This window comes from Balaenoptera physalus (assembly GCF_965194825.1).
Source record: "Balaenoptera physalus genome assembly, chromosome: 14".
Taxonomy (NCBI): domain Eukaryota; kingdom Metazoa; phylum Chordata; class Mammalia; order Artiodactyla; family Balaenopteridae; genus Balaenoptera; species Balaenoptera physalus.
In genome coordinates, this window is record NC_138893.1 from 56,133,462 (window position 1) to 56,151,051 (window position 17,590).

At 39.9% G+C, this 17,590-nt stretch overlaps 2 protein-coding genes and 1 long non-coding RNA gene across 4 annotated transcripts in view; 1 reads left to right on the top strand and 2 right to left on the bottom strand.

Annotated features, from left to right (window-relative positions):
• LOC309642380 (uncharacterized protein) overlaps positions 1–17,590 on the top strand; it is a 199,486-nt gene that overhangs the window by 63,115 nt on the left and 118,781 nt on the right. The gene's annotated exons all lie outside the window — the stretch shown is intronic.
• The window catches only part of LOC309642425, a 151,796-nt gene continuing 135,509 nt past the window's right edge, over positions 1,304–17,590 (bottom strand). The window contains exon 2 of the long non-coding RNA XR_014253189.1: positions 1,304–1,425. This is a non-coding gene — a long non-coding RNA (uncharacterized lncRNA). The remainder of the gene's footprint in view (positions 1,426–17,590) is intronic.
• SLC35G1 (solute carrier family 35 member G1) lies at positions 12,295–17,584 on the bottom strand. Its single transcript, XM_082423999.1, has 2 exons — positions 17,549–17,584; positions 12,295–15,571 (listed from the first exon to the last, which is right to left on the bottom strand). The coding sequence occupies exons 1-2, from the start codon at positions 17,581–17,583 to the stop codon at positions 14,833–14,835; spliced, it is 774 nt and encodes a 257-aa protein (XP_082280125.1). The 5' UTR covers position 17,584; the 3' UTR covers positions 12,295–14,832.

The window sequence follows — 17,590 nt, forward strand, 5'->3', positions numbered from 1 at the left end:
CATGGGCTTTCTCTAGTTGGGGAGAGTGGGGGCTACTCTTCGTTGCGGTGCTTGGGCTTCTCATTGTGGTGGCTTCTCTTGCTGCGGAGCACAGGCTCTAGGTGCACGGGCTTCAGTAGTTGTGCCACATGGGCTCAGTAGTTGTGGCTCAGGGCTCTAGAGTGCAGGCTCAGTAGTTGTGGCACACAAGTTTAGTTGCTCCGTGGCATGTGGGATCTTCCCGGACCAGGCATTGAACCCATGTGCCCTGCCTTGGCAGGCGGATTCTTAACCACTGCACCACCAGGGAAGTCCCTTTAATTCATTGTGAATTAATTTTTGTGTATGGTGTGTAAGGTAGTGATCCAGTTTTATCCTTTTGCATGCAGATATCCAGTTTTCCAATACCGTTTATCGAAGAGACTGTCCTTTCTCTACTGTATACTCTTGGCTTCTTTATGGTAAATTTACTGACTATATATATGTGAGTTTATTTCTGGGGGGGTAAAGTCAACTTAAACAACATGACTCCAGATTTTATCTGGTCAAACACTAATAGAGCCTGTTGCCTTGAAATAACGAACTAAGAAAGAGCACAACAGAGCGCTTTACACAGGGCTAGGCTTGACTCTTGTTCTACCATTCATTGACTGGGTGATCTTGGATAAGCCGTTTAACCGCTCAATCCCCCAGCCCCATGTTTTTCAGACACTTCGTCTCCAAAAATGAGGATAATAAAATTTCCTGCCTCACAGAGCTTCTGGGAGGATTAAATCAGATAAGGGACTTGGTACAGAGTGTGCCCCTTAGCAGGTACTCAAAATGAATATAATACATATTATATATATAATCAGTATCAAACCTCTGAATAATATGACAGCTTTGTAAACTGCTTGCATAATGTCTTTATGTCACGTGCAGGCCAGCCTCTGCTAAAAAAAAAAGGGAAAGTGGGTGTTAAATGAGCTAGTGAGCTAGGGAATTGTTTCTTGGCCCCTTCTCCCAGATTTGAGAACTTGTGTCTGACTGTGGTGCCAGGAAAACCTATCCCTTCCCCCTTTCACGGATGGAGGACAGAACAAATGGCCTCTGCTTCACTTTCCCATGGAGCCCTAGGTACCACATCTCCCACTGTTTCTAGTAGAACCTCGCTCATTGCTGACATAGGATGGATGCAGTTACTAATGTCTGCGAAGTTGAATTGCTTGAATTCTCATGCCCCATCTCATGAATGGACTCTAGACAAGTTGTTTTCTTCTAAACTTGTCTGCTCATATCTTAGAGCTCATTTTTTTTTAATAGTATATTAATTTGTGACCTATATTATTTTATTTATTTTTTATTTTTGGCTGTGTTGGGTCTTCGTTTCTGTGTGAGGGCTTTCTCTAGTTGCAGCAAGCGGGGGCCACTCTTCATCGCGGTGCGCGGGCCTCTCACTATCGTGGCCTCTCTTGTTGCGGAGCCCAGGCTCCAGACGCGCAGGCTCAGCAGTTGTGGCTCACGGGCCTAGTTGCTCCGGGGCATGTGGGAATCTTCCCAGACCAGGGCTCGAACCCGTCTCCCCTGCATTGGCAGGCAGATTCCCAACCACTGCGCCACCAGGGAAGCCCTTAGAGCTCATTTTTATTTTGCAAATTCTAAAGCTTTGCCTCTGACATTCCTATCAACATAACTCAGTCACAAAGATTTCAAGGCAGAATAATTAATATACATTGATTATTCATTAATTCACTCAGAAAACATTTATTAGATGCCTACTGCGTTTTCTTAAAAAAAAGAGCACATGTTTAGGTGTAGAAGAGCTTGTTTGCTTCTCCCCCGACAGCCTTTAAATGCTAATGAGGTCACCTTTATCTTTTTCTAAAATAATGTCTGACTATAGCGACATCTACTGGTAAAACTGAGCTCTAAACCAAGGGGATCCTGCGTGTATAGCCTCAAAGGTATTTTGACAATTCCTTTTTCCCTAAAGTGTAGTCCAGGCAGACATCCAAATCAACATTCTTTGATAATGAGTACTACGCCACTTCACTAAATGATTTTCTGTAAATGATTTCAGAATCTTAAAAGCTTTCCTGTTTGAAATACTTCTGCTATCTTTGCTGAAAAATCATAGACCAAGCTGCCGGGCAGCCTTTTGAAAGGACCATACACAATAAAGTGCACAGAACCTTAGAAAAATATTACATTAAAGTAATTCATATTGATTTGGAAAGCTGAGAACCATGACTAACATAGCACTGCCATTAACTGGTGGTTCTCGGGACATTCCAGTGCAAATTATTATTTAAAAGCTAATTTGTGGGCCCTTGGAATTTTGTCTTAAATATAATGCCATGTCCACTGGTTAAATTCTTTTTTTAAAAAAATTAATTTATTTATTTATTTTTGGCTGCGTTGGGCCTTCGTTGCTGCACGCGGGCTTCCTCTAGTTTTGGCGAGCAGGGGCTACTACTCTTCATTGCTGTGCACAGGCTCCTCATTGCGGTGGCTTCTGTTGCTGTGGAGCACGGGCTCTAGGCACACGGGTTTCAGTAGTTGTGGCACGCGGGCTCAGTAGTTGTGGTGCACGGGCTTAGTTGCTCCGCAGCATGTGGGATCTTCCCGGACCGGGGCTTGAACCCGTGTCCCCTGTATTGGCAGGCAGAATCTTAACCACTGCACCACCAGGGAAGTCCCCAGTGGTTAAATTCTTAAGGTATCCATCAATAGTTCATTTTATACAACATAACTGAAATAATGTGCATTTGCAAAACATGGATAAAAAGGGAGGATAAGAAATAATGCTTTGCAACATTAGTAAACAATTAGAATGTTTAAAAATTGAAAAATAAAGTTTTTAAATAATGGATTTTTTTATTACCTTGAATACTGGGGGGATAAATGACTAATTGTCTAATAAATGATTTGCTAGCTTGCAAAATGTTAACTACCACTCATAGTGCCATTGAGTTTTATCAGTCAATGGATGCCTTTGGCTAGATGTCCTCATGGTTGCAAGAGGCTGCAGTAGCTCCAAGCATCACCTCCTTACAAAGCAGAAAAGGTTCTTATCAGAAACCTCATTGTGAGAATAAGAAAATCTTTCCCAGAGATATTGCCTATAAACTTTCCTTCTCATCTCATTAACCAGAATTGGTTTCTTTGCCCCTTTCTATGCCAATCACTGGCAAGTGGATTAGATCATCATGGTAATTGAAATTCACTCCCACCTTAGCCCCTCTCCTGAGGTTGGGTTGTGGGTCACTTTCCCTAAGCAAACAAAATTGGGGATATTCAAGCAAGGAAAAGGGACGCAGATGGATTTGGTATCTACTAAACTGAGGAGTAAATGGGGTGGGGTGGAGGAATATGAGACAGGTGTGGGTGATTCTTTCTAGAAGTCTAAGTTTGATGGGAAGAACTAGGATAACAGCAAAAAGGAAATGTTGGAATTAGAAAGGGATTTGTTTGCTTTTGTTTGGCTTGAAGATGGAAGATGGAAGAGACATGAACATATTTATATGTAGAAGGAGGGCCAATAGAAGTGGAAAGTTTGAGGAATTAGAAAAACAAGTTCTTAAAGCATATGAGAAAGGATGGAATCTCTAGCCAGGTACCAGACTTTGGGATTTTGAATATCAAATTCCAAAAATCGATTGAGTCCATCAGAGAATGGCCAACTTTTAATTTCCTCAATTAGAAGCACTGAAAAAATCAACAATCCTTTCATTAAAATTACTTTCTGTGTAGCAGTTTCTGACTTGTAAACATTTTTCTTGTTCACTTTAGAACTGTCCATATTTTTTTTTTTATTGGCTATTGGGAAAATTGGTAAAACTTGAATAAAGTCAGTATATTAGATATTAGCATTATATTGATGTTAATTTCCTGATTTTGCAAATTTTACTGTGGTTATTGAGAGAATATGCTTTTGAAGGAAATAGACAATGCAGAATTTTAGGGATGTGATGGTTAATTTTATGTGTCAACTTGGCTAGGCGATGATTCCCAGTCGCTGGGTCAAACAACCATCTAGATGTTGGTGTGGAGATATTCTTAAGATATGATTAACATTTAAATCAGCAGACTTTGAGTAAACCAGATTATACTCCATAATGCGGGAGGGCCTCATCCAATCAGTTGAAGGCCTTAAAGAGTAAAGACTTAGGTTTCCCAAAGAAGAAGAAATTCTTCTTAAGACTGCAATGTAGACAGTCGCCTGATTTCTAGCCTGTTGCCCCGCGGAATTCAGACTCGAGAATGCGACATCAACTCTCACCTGAATTTCAAGCCTGCTGGGCTGCCCTGCAGATTTCATGTTTGCCAGCCCCCATAACTGCATAAGCCAATTCCTTAATCTAAACTGCCGCCCCCCACCCCGTGCCCATACATATGTCTCTCTCAAGATATGTATATATATCCTATCGGTTTGTTTCTCTGGAGAACCCTGAATAATGCAAGGGGTAAATGGCATCACGTCTGTAGACTCTCAGATGTTCACTTTTGGGGAATCTGGGTGAAAAGGTAGTGGGAATTATTTGTACAGTTCTTGCTGTGTTTCTGTAGTTCTGAAATTACATCAAAATAAAAAGATAAAAGAAAAAGAAAATGTATTTGAAAGCCAGTTTGGAACATGGCTTTTCTCTTATACAGAGCTTATGAACTTGTCTAAGTTCCCAAGGTAGACTGACAAAGGACTATTTAATGTAATACTGGGCCCTCTGAAGGTGATTAAATAGGAAGAAGGCAATAGTGTTTTATTGGTGATTCAACCAGAAGGGAAAGCATTATACTTGAATAATAGATTTTAATTAATCTTTATTTTGGTGGAGAAACTATTGCAAAGTTTTTTAATATTCAATTGCCAGTGTGAAATATTAGAGGGATAAACAGTTGGGGGGTTGAGGAAAGAATGGAAGTTAAAGAAGAAACCGGTGCTCAGGGTATCTAGAGAGGAAGGGAGGAGAGTTTAAGGAAGGTTTCATTTAATTTGGTTTACTTGGAAGAAATTTGAGCATTTTTATGCACTGAGGGGATGGAGCTAGGGTAGAAGGAGTAGTTGAAATTATACCAGAGAGAAGCAAAATCTGGTACACATGAAAAAGGATGGAATCTTAAGCAGTGCTTTTTAGATTTTATATACCACTAAAATGTTTTTAAATGATAAAACTGGAGGACCGATATAAAATTGTCAACTTCTACATTTGCCAGGTAAGGACATAAAAATAAAGATAGACAAAGCCATCCAAACAATGGGAATCCACTATTACCATCGTTTCGTAAATAAAAGACATTTAAACTCTAAATATAGAAAAGGCATAATGTAGGGATTTAATAAACTTAGCATGACGTTCTTCTTTCATTGAGGACCGCTTATATGGATTCTTGCTTTTGGCATTAGTTCTAGCTGAGCACATGTAAGCAGCTGTGTCTATCTTGGTAGCTGGTACAGAGCCTGCCAGACGTGGTGTTCTAACAGCACACCTTGGATGGTTGCACATCTTTGTCTCCATTGTGACCTTGGCTCTTCCTTTGACTTGCTTTCCACAGTGGATCCTGATAACCCCTGACCTGGCCCCAGGCTCTGGTTCCTCCTCTTCCCAAGAGCAACTTTACAAGTAGGACCTGTGGCATCCACTTCCACTTGCTTTATTGAAATTGCATGTTCATCTGCCAAGGTTGTGATTATTTTTATATCACCAACTTTTGCCCTTTGTTAATGTTCAGACTCACTTATCTCTTTCTGGTTAGCATAGCTTTCCTTTTCTCTTCACTTTGTTCATTCCCTCACCATTGCTTCTTAAAGAATATTGTTTTGCTGGGGAAGTTTATTAGCACCTTGTTCCTGCTTCTCTAATCTGCATAGTAGGTGCCTCTTTGCTTTCACAGGGAATGGCTGGTTTGTTTACACACCTTACTGGTGATATTAGTGCCGTTCCTTTGAGCTTTGATCAGGCCCTGCGCTGTTTCATGACCTTTGGGGTGAAGTCCAGAGCAATTCATCTTCTTGTATCTGTAAATGGGAAGCATGAGATCAGTCAGAAAGTGCTTTGGGTCAGATCTCTGTTCTTTGCTAGTTATGTGACCTCACAAGTCTCTTAAACGCTCTAAGACTGTAAAATAGGGAAAAGAACATCAATCTTCTAAGGTTACTCCAAGGATCAAATGAGAGAAATGTGTAAGGAGCTTTGAAATATGCTGGCACGTGGCAGCTACAGTAACAATGGTAGCTGTTACTGCAACCCTCCTTTCCTCCCAGCACTTTCTAGAATTGTGCTGTCAAACAACCACTAGTTACATGCAGCCACTGAGCACCTGAAATGTGGCTGGTCTCAGCTGAGATGTGCTGTAACTGTAAAAGATACACCACTTAAAGGGGAGACTACAGTGAGCTTACAGTTTACATCAGACTGTGATGTAACTAAGAAATAAAACGCCATTGACACATCTCTGAGATTTGGGGGGTATGAAAGCAGCTAGCATAATTACCATGAGTAATACAGGAGTATTACTTACAAGAAAGGGGACGAGGGATATTTCTCTGGGAAGAGTCACAATAACCAAGTAGACGGAGACATGTGTGGAACGTGTGCCAGTTTTATTAATATACAGTGAGAAATAGAACAGTTTAGGGAACTAGGTGCTCAATCTTTTGCTTAGTCCATTCTCTTTTGTACTTAAGGTATGTGAGAAGCCAAATTATAATCACATGGATACTTGATATACTATGGATATACAAGGAATAAGGGGTGTTGATTTTATAATTGTAGTGTTAGTAGCTTGGGGACTTGACTGCTTGATCTTTGGATCATGTTTCTCAAAATCAAGTTGAAGAGTCCCATGGGCTATATGGCAGGGTGTCGAGGGTACACAAACCCAGGATAAACTTGACACATTTTCCTAGGGTACCAGAGATTTGGGGGATAAGAAGTTAAATAACCGAATTAGTCATTTAAAATAATATCTTTACACTAAAACACACCGATATATTATTAATTTGGATGCAAAAAATTACATGAATTTTTTAAAAAGCATGAAGCCTCAAAGAACTTTTGAGCTTGACATGGGCAGCTTCAGGCTTGGGGTGAGCAATAGAGCAGCGGAGTCAGGAGCAGAGGCTTGGGGATTGACACAGGAGGATTTTAAGACCCAGGCTCTGCCACTTATTAGCTACATGACCTTGGAGAAGTCACTTAACTTCTCCAAGCCTCTGTGTCCTCAACAATGAAGTGAAGACAATAAACAGCCTTCCCCACAGCATTGCAAGATTCAGTGAGCCAGAGCACAAAAAGCAGTTAGGACAGTAGCTGACACTAGAAGGACAAAATAAAGGGTAGTGGTTATTGTTGCTATGCTTACAGCTATGCCTCAGACTCTCCTCAGCTATTAGGGGTCCTTTAGGGAGAAAAGCTGGGAACTTCCCGTCTTGGTGCATCCCATCTCTACAATGGGAACACGTCTGCCACAGCCACCGTCCTTTCCTGCTTCTGAGGCTGGCCAGTCCTCCTGATTGGTGTGTTACACCCTTAGAAATGTTCTTAGTGCATCTAGGGAAGTTATGGCTGAATGCAGCTGGCCCAGGGATCAAGTCTGTGTATTTAGGCAGCACTGCACAGCTCTGTTCTTCCCTTCTTTGAGACCTCAGGAGGCTCTCTCATTTCTAGGTGCTTGGGCAGTATCTTGCTGTAGCCCAGGTGTACTGATTACACAATGTGTATATATGTCATGTTTGCATGTCATTTTGACCATTTTGAGGGCTTGACAATATTTGATGTTTCCTTGTTTTGACTGTGATTGTACATGGCTACTGCTCAATAACTATTGATTAATAGATTGAAAGAAATAAAACTAAAATATATTCAGTGTTGTCACCACCTTCTATACTCTCACATCCAGCTCTTGCTACATGAGAGGGGAGGAGATAGGAGAAGGGCATACATACCTCCAAATCCCCAAATCAAGAAACAATCCTTTCGGACTTCCCTGGCGGTCCAGTAGTTAAGACTTCGAGCTTCCACTCCAGGGACACGGGTTTGATCCCTGGTCGGAGAAGATCCTGCATGCCATATGGCGCAGCCAGTAATAACAATAATAATAATAATAATAAGTAAAAAGAAAAAAGAAAGAAAGAAAGAAAAAACAATCCTTTCACCACAGTGACAAACACCACAGTGTTTCCCTGTCCTGTATTCTACCCCAGCTAGGTAGGAGATGTGAGGTATTGGAAAGGTCAAGGTCTTTGGGATAAGACAGACTTAGGACAGTGGCTCAGTTCCATCACTTACTAGTGAGGGCACTGGAATTTACCAGGTAGGTGACCCCCTTCAACCTCTTTGAACTTTAATTTCCCAATCAACCCATCTCCCAGAGTTGGCAAGGATTGAATGAGACAAAGATCAAGAAGCTCTTGTCCTGGATGGGACATGTTTAATAAATATTACTTTCCATGTAAAAATAATTTTGGGGGGGCTTTCCTGGTGGTGCAGTGGTTGAGAGTCTGCCTTCCAATGCAGAGGACTCGGGTTCGAGCCCTGGTCTGGGAAGATCCCACATGCCGCGGAGCAGCTCGGCCCGTGAGCCACAGTTGCTGAGCCTGTGCGTCTGGAGCCTGTGCGCGGCATCGAGAGGCCGCGATGGTGAGAGGCCCACGCACCGCGATGAGGAGTGGCCCCCGCTTGCCACAACTAGGGAAAGCCCTCGCACAGATACGAAGACCCAACACAGCCATACATACATACATACATACATACATAAAAAGAATGTAAGCAGACAAGAATATCATTAAAAAAAAATTAAAAAAAAAAAAATAATTTTGGGGACTTCCTTGGTGGTCCAGTGGTTAAGAATCTGCCTTCCAATGCAGGGGACGCGGGTTCAATCCCTGGTTGGGGAACCAAGATCCCACATGCCGCGGGGCAACTAAGCCCTCGCGCCACAACTACTGAGCCCGTGCGCTCTGGAGCCCGTGTGCCACAACTAGGGAGATAAGTCTGCGTGCCACAACAAAAGATCCCGCGTGCCGCAACTAAGACCCAACACAGCCAAAATAAATAAATAAATATTTTTTAAAAAATTTTTAATTAAAAAAAATAATTTTGGTGCTGTGGAAAGGCAGATATTTGGGTCACGGCTGGGCAATGTTTTGGGGGATCTTAGGGAAAATTCAGATTTTCCTTTTGTATTTTCTTCAGTCATGGAGTAAGTGGGAATTTAAGTCTGATTTGTAAGCTAGATAAGGGAAAGAGGAGAAAGTAAAAGGAAGTCAGTGATGGTGAGCCAGGTGATAAATCAGATTAAAACAATAAACGTTTCTCTGTGTCTGTCTGTCTGTATGTATATATATCTCTATTTCTCTCTTTCATCCCCTCCCTTCTTTTCTGTCAAGTCATCTTATTGTTTTTGTTCTACCAGTTTTATTTTCTGTTTTATTTTTGGACTAGGTTATATATCCACATAGCTCAAAATTCAAAAGGTATAAAAGGGGATGCAGTGAAAAGTCTCCTTTCCACCCTGTTCTTCAGCCGCCAAATTCTCCCTAAAGGCAACCAATGTCACTAGATTCTTGTGTATCTTCCTGGAATATTGTTTACCCTCTTTTTATACAATCGATCACATACTCTGCTACTATCTGAATCTTGCTTTTCTCACTTAATCTTGAAGATTATCCCACATCCATGCATGCAAAGCTCCCTTGCTCTCTCTTAATTTACTTTTTTTTTTAACATCTTTATTGGAGTATAATTGCTTTACAATGGTGTGGCTTAATTTACTTTTAATGCCATTGTATTTGGTGTTATGTACCATTACTTGTTTAACCAGTACCCTACTGAGGAACATTCAGGCTAGTTCCGTTTTTTGCTATTAAGTAATGTTGTAATAAATAATCTTGTATATGTCATTTTGCAGTAAGCAAGTATATCTGTAAGACAAATTCCTGAAATGGAATTTCTGGGTGAAAAAATATGTGCATCTGTAAATTAATCGATGTTGTCAAATTGCCCTTCATAGAAGTTGTATCAACGCATGTGCTACCCTACAGAGTAGCAAAGTCTTCTGAGTTTTCTAAAGTACACATACAAAGGAACCAAGGCACATACATAGGAAGTAATGGAGACAATTTGATATGACCCAATGACCATGGGCTAATTGGATTCTTATTGTTCCTTTGCTCTCTCTCGGGTACATAATCTGGACCTCTTATATAGATTTAGAGTTATTTAACTTCACAATTCTAAAATTAAACTCCACATTAAGGGGGCTTCTAATTTACAAACTGATATTTAGCTGCATTTCAGACTGTCAGAACCTCATGAAATAGAAGGGATGGGTTTAATCTTTGTTTTTTAAGTTTTCAAATTTGATACCTCTATGAAACCTATGGCTCAGAAAGCTTTTGGTCTTGCACCCCTTCACTCCCTTAAACATTTCTGAGGACTGGACTCCAAAGAGCTTCTGGTTCATGTGGGATATATATATTTTACAATATTTAAAAGCAAAACTAAAAAGTTTCCATTTGTTTATTTAAAATGATTCCATTATAACATAAATAACATAAATAACTTTTCTTATGAAAAGTTAACTATTTTTTTAAATTAGTGATAAAAATAGCGTTGTTTCATAGTGTTGCAAATCTGGCTTAGGAGGTGATAGCTGGCATAGCACCTTGTGGAACACAGTGGAACCTTTTCTTGTGGACTGGACTTCTATGGTATAACATTTTCTGCCCTACCTTGACACCAGATATGTCTGCTCCTTACCCTCCTGCTATAAATCCTCACCCACAATTTCCAGGAAATGATGGGCAGTGTCAAGATTCATGGGTTCTTTGTGAACTGGTTTTCCTAATCTGGTGTTCAAATAGGCTAAAACTTGACTGGGTCTTTGTGGATCACAGAGGGTCCCTCTTGCAGAACTCTAAGTGAATATGGTAGCTGTATTAGATTTGATGTAAGGGGCCAAAGGGGTCATATAGTGGTGTGTTTGGGGTAATGCCCAGGCTTCACATGCCCAGCCTACACTGTAATTACCAAATCATCATGCCCAGTACTGACCATGCCTCCATACACCTAGATCAGAGGCCAGCATGTTATCAAAGAGATCTGGCTCTCTTCCTACTGGATTACCCTCAGTAGACTAATTATGCTTATTGGGTGAAAAGATAAGAGGCTAGAAGAGCCATGCTGAGTTTGAAGAATACTGCATGTGAAACACACAGAGAATCAGGCTCACCCCCCTAGTCAGAGCCAAGTGCGATACTCACAGAGCTAAAGCCAGAACTGGAAAGACGGTGACACCTATGGGTAAGATAAAAAGACTGGTGACCATTGGCAGCCCTACATGGGCAGATCAACCAGGAAATTAGAGCTGTCCAACAGTAGAATTCTGTGCCAGCAGGAGGGAGCCAAATGAGGTTTGTAAGCCAGAAAACTGTTCATACCATTCCTGGTGAGACTGCTCAGGGGGAAGGACCCTGGGCTAGGCATCATTCTGAAGAGGAAGTGAATGCTCAACTCTACCATAGTAACCACAGTTCAATACTTAAGTGCCTCCTTTTGTCCTCCTTTGTGGTCTACAAGTCCTTCTATGACACTTCTTTGTAACATGGGTTGGGGCAAGTAATATTTTTCTCTTTAATAATTGAAGCAAATGAGGAAAACAGGCTCAAGGACACTAAGTGGAAGGGCCTAGCTGGAAAGTGATTACACCACACCCAGATCTTCAGACAGCTAATCCACTGCTTTATCCGTTCTTCCAAGGTGGACTAGTATGGGTGGGAGAAGCTGGAGACAGTGGAAGAAACAGAAGCTCAGCTGAGCCATTGGAGGCTAAGAGGCTTTAGAGGGCAAAGAAGAGAGGGCAAAGAAAGCAGGCGAAACACAAAGGAAGGGATCTCTTGGTAAATGTGGGAGTTGGTGGGGAGACTGACCCGAGTATCGAATTTGTATTGGGACACAAGAAATCAAGTTGGAAAAGTAAGAATAGGGTCAGATGAATAATTTGGATGTGATGTGGTACATAAGAAGGCATTGCTATGGCTACATGAGAACCAGAGTAACAGTGAAAGCAGGGCCTTAGGAAGATTAGTCTGGCAGTGGAACAAGGATCTGAGTGGAAGAAAGAGTCTAGAAGCAGATAAGCAGGATACTGTTGTGGTGATTCAGGTGTGAGGTGATAAGTCTCGGACTAAGATGGCAGCAGTGGAAAGGTGGGGAAAGAAGAATTCACAAGACAATAAGAAGACAGACACTCCATGACTTAGTAACAGATTAGCTATAGGAACAAAAGTTGCTCCAAGCTCTGAGGATCTAGAAAAATAAAGGCCTCACTGGAACATAAGATTAGGACCTTTATGTTTGAGACATTAGATTTAATGTAACAGTATCAGAGAGACAGATAAACAATTCGAAACTTGTTACATCACAACTGAATGGCCAGAGGTCAATCTCTTTAAGAAGTACATTTTGAAGCACATGGATGAAAAAAGAAATAAGGTATATTAGCTAGCACATATGCTATAATCATAAAAACCAAAATATAGTTTTCTTTCATATTAATTTTATTAGTAATTATAAAATAAAACCAGTTTATGAAAATAGTTCCCTTTTCAAGATATAGGAACTACAGTCTTTGCAAAATATACGCACCCATAATTGTTACAATACATATCCTTGTATATACCTTGGACATTATAAAAGTATTTAAGAGTCACACCCTGTAAAAGTTGGGAGAAGAAACATTTTCTCCAACTTTGGTCATATATTGTGACATTCAAGCACTTAAACCACACTGTTGAAATAAAGCATGTCTCTAGTGTACAGGCCCAAAGGGATTTAACTTTCAAGGTCCCATAGGTTCTTTTATTGTGCAAGGTAAAGAACCAGGAGAGGGTTCCCTGAGAGTTCATTTACCTTATATAGCTCAAGCAGTGGTTTACTTTCCATGCTTAATCATGGAACTAAAGGAGGGATAAATAAGGCCACGGAAACCCATCTTGGGCAGGGCCCCTTAGCATCCCTAAACATGGAGCATGTCTCCTACAAGAGGATCTCTAACCCTTGAGCCCTAAGACGCTCTAATTCTATAATTATGTAACATACTTGCAAAATGATGCTTTTGCAAATCTAAACTCTAATATTGCAGATTAGGCTAAAGTTATAAAGATAGTGTGACTTTCCTAAATAGACTTCATTTAGGATTTGTCTGGTGGGAAGCACTTGGGAAGATCAGCAAGCCAAAAATTTCCTCTTGGAACTACTGGAAAAGATCCTTTTCTCACCAAGGCATAAACCTCAGAAGCCCAAGTTCTTTCTTACTTTGGAAGAATTGTGATGAAACAGTGGGAAAGAGCCTATAATCTTTCAAATCTGTAGGCTTAAGATAAGAGCTCTGACACAGTAAGAGCTGGAGACCATTATAGCCTCACCAGTAAAGGGTTCACTGTGACAAAGAGCCATCTGCGTGTACTCTCTACTTCCTGATTAACCTCCCAAGTTTTCCTAAATATTACATTCTCTCTTTAACTGCAGAATACTGGCCTGATGAAGTTCCAGACATAAAATGTGTTGTTTGAATTCATGATGTTAGTATCATGGTGCAGAACTGACACTTAATATCATACTGATATACTAGAATTTAACAGTGATTTTTTTTTCCTATTGAAGAAACTACAAAAATCAATCGACCATGGATTCACAGGTCTTTACATTTACTATATAACATGAAGCATTATTATATATAATTCCATAAGGGAAAAAGACTACAAAAATAAGTTTACTAGGATTACTATATTTTAAAAAGTAATTTTAAAAAAATATACTCCAAAGTCCCCTAAATATTTGGTTTAGAAGGTAAGAGAGGTATCTTAATAGGGTGAACCATAAGGAACTATGGTTTTTGTAAGTTAAAAAGGTAAAATCTCATCAATTTCTTATGGTTCAACCTAATAAAGCCCTGAGAAAATTTTATTTGGCATCACACCATAAATTCAAAGAGAATTTATAGAAAATCACATTTCTAGTATAGGGAAAACACTTGAGGATGGAAATGTGCACACTGGCCATGCCAAGATTTCTTTCTTAAGATTTTTAAACACCTTAACTTAGAAAGTTAACAAAAATTTAGTGCAGTTTCAAAAAAACAGAGGACAATTAGACTTACAGAATGTAGCTACAGATGCTAATGCCACTAAAACAGAAAACTATTAGCCAAATTTGGTGATTTAAAGATTTTTTTTTTAAGTTTATGTATAAAAATTTCAGCATTAAAGTGAAAAGGCACAAATATGGGTTAAAAGAATGACAATAATTTATAAAAGCCTTGAAAATAAGGCTAATTCATTTGTTTTATTAATACCATTAAGTAGGCACCTACTCCAGGTTTCAGCTTTGGCCTCCTGAATGGGATTACATTTCAAATGAATTCTCAACACAACACTAATTATACAGCAGCATTATTATCAATAAGTTTCTTAGCCTCTACACTGCTAAAAGAGAATCTAAAATTTCCTCCCACCTATATCCCATCAGTACCAAAAATACACTTTTAAAAATTACATATATTTATACTTAAGAGTCATAAAAAATTGTGCAGTTTTTCTTCAACTAATGATGTGTTCTCTTACCAAATGCCACCCCAACAACCAAAGCCAAAAAATAACTGACACACACAAAAAATAATAATTGCTACACCCAACTGACTGGCTATCCTCAACTAATTAAAGACGTACCATATTCAAAAATGGTACCTTAACTATGAAATGTATTGAATATAGTCAATGAAGTAAATGCAGATTTTCCAGGTGTGTATGCGGGTGGTATGTCTCAACTGGGTGATGGTGTACTTTAAAGAAATACACATTTCAGCAGTGATGCTTTATTTGGAGCTCTGGTACCATTTACGAACGGCCGCTCCAATGCTACTGGCAACTACGCATAAGGAGCCACCCACGGTCCACCACGACGGCACATCAGGAAAGAAAATAATCTGAAAGATAAAAGCAAAGACTACATCCATAGTCTTCATTAATGCTACTAGCCCTGCTTTTTCTATTTGAATGGCTTTTGCGAGAAACACCTGACCTCCCAAACCAAACAGCCCAATTAGTATGAGAAATAGCCTGTCCAACCCACAGTGCGGCAGACTCCATTCTCCTAATATAGAAAGGGCAATGACGCACTCGGTAAGGCCAGCTACTACATAATACCAAATGCTCAACACGTAGTCCACAGATGTCCCTATTTTCCTTAGGATAACTAAAGTCACGGCAGCAAACACAGCGTGTACAAGTGCTGCGAAAGCACCCTTCAGGTGAACTGAATAGTCTTTATCCGTCTCCACGACTTCGGAACCAAACAAAAATGGCGGCCTCACGATAAGGATCACTCCGGTGATTGTGAATGCAGTGAAGACAGCGTCCCAAGGGCTATACTTTTCCTTGAGAAATATGCAAGCAATTATAGACGTAAACACTGGACAGCTAAATGAGATAACCGTGGCATCAGCGAGGGATGTTGACTGGTAGGCGTAGTATAAAAGGATCATGGCACTAGAACCAAGGACTCCTCTGAGAAGGAGGAAGATTCGTTGACCTTTGGGGCCTATAAACCCAGTTCTGTAAATTCAAAGGAAGGAATGCATATTAAATGAACTCGGTATTGGTTTTCAAATTACATTTTTAAATTAAGCATTATCTTAAAAGTCCTATCAGAAAACAAGGAAATAGTAAATTAATTATAATGCCTACAACTATTATACACCTTTTAGAAAGTGTTTCCTAAGTATAGCTTATGACATTAAAGTGTTCACAGTAGAAGCAAAAATAGCACAAGAGAAATACATAAATAGTATAATTATAGGTCAGCAAATATAGATAATATTTTCCATAGGTATAGATATATGCCTGCAAAAAAGACAAAAAGGAAAATACACTGAAATGTTCATCATGGTTATACCTTAACAGGTGGACTCATAGGTAATTTTCCTTTCTATTTATTTTCCCCAAATTTTCTATAATGAAAAGTGTTATTTTTATAATAAATACAATTTCATTATTTAGCTGCCCTGTATAAGAAAACTTGCGAGTGTGCGTTCTCAATCTTAGTGAGTTTTTCTGTTACAGCTGAAAGCAATGCTAAAATTTATTTCAGCCATTGAATATGAGACAACTTTTCATTGTTCTCCTTAGGAAAAGAGTTAAAATACACTGGAAAAGAAACTGTAGCATTTGGATAAATATAATAACTGCTGCTCAAATGCTTTACAATTAAATATTTACGAAGCAGAGTACTGTGTAAGTTCCTGGCTAGGTGCGGCTCATCGGTCTGTGCCAGAGCTGGCCTTTTTAGAGCAGTGTCTAGGCTTGATATAGGGACCCCTTGGTCTCTGGAATTAGAAATGAAAGTGTGGTCACCTTTGGTCCATACTTTGAAAAGCTAAGAGTTTTTCATGACAGTGAAACATAAAATGGGTCAAAACAGATTAGTGCCAACAATTTAAGAAAATTCTTCTAAGTGCCTTCCTGCCAATACTTTTACTCCAAAATAGAGAGAATGATTGTGTTAGCATCAGTGGTCTGTTGCCACCTTTAGACATTTCTGAAGTCTTAACCATCATTTCCTAAAATATTGTGACTTGTCCACACCTACACGGGAATTTCTGACAATATTTTTGATCTTAGCGGATTTTTCACCTTTTTCACCAAAGACTTGGGATAAGGAGTAAAACTATTCTAAGTAAATCTGCACTGAGTTATAGATACAAAGAGACTTTGGTAGCAAGTGATTGAAGCTTTTAATCTGGAGTTTAAGCATCTTTACCCAAAGAGAGAAAGACCCAAATAGCCACCAGGAACCCAACAGGCGCTCCTCCCAGGCGTCTAAGTACACTGGGGTGTGTAGAGGTTACAACAGTGTGGAGGAGGTATAATTTTCACCTGGGGAGGGTGTGTGTATGGGGTCCATGTGGAAGGGGAAGGGGGGCTGGGTGGGGAGAGAAGAGTAAGGATGGGGACTACAGTTTTCATACAGGGTAGAGGACAAAGGTTATCATTCCCTCCAGTTTACAGATGAGGACACTGAACAAGAAAAGAGCTAAAAAGGCCTTTCTCAAGATCCCCTTTCCCCTTTCCCATGGCACCCTAGTGGGAAGACCTAAATATTATTACTGTAACCTTCTGTCTGCCCTGGTAGGAGAGCAGCCTGTTCTACTTAAAGAAACCTCTGACACTAGGAGACACTACTGTTTCCTCCCGTTTACTTTTTTCTTCCAAATACTAGTTATGCCAAAGGAAAGAGGGAGGGTGGTACAAGATGGGGGGAATTGTACAAGGAAAGCTTTGTTCTCAAAATAGGGGGTGGTAAATAACTGAATCTCTTTCCCCTCCTTTGTTTGGGCATGTGGTTGGTGCTTATGAGAGCATCTTCTGTGGGTGGATCCTTGTGACTTTTCATTAATCTGAGCCAAAGGGTGTAGGGACTGGTAAATCTATGAGAGGGATAAAGCAGAGTCTGTAGAGTAGATAATTTAAGCAGGTCAAAAGATTTACAAACATTTATTAATACTTTCTACTTTGCAGGTAAGAAATACTTACTTTCTGTATATTAAGCAAGGGATAATGATTAGCATTTGGAAC

Coding starts and splice junctions, on each gene's coding strand:
- SLC35G1 (XM_082423999.1), bottom strand. CDS start 17,583: ATGCTAATCATTATCCCTTGCTTAATATACAGAAA. Junction 15,572..17,548: donor CCTTGCTTAATATACAGAAA/GTAAGTATTTCT, acceptor TTGAATTTACAG/AACTGGGTTTATAGGCCCCA.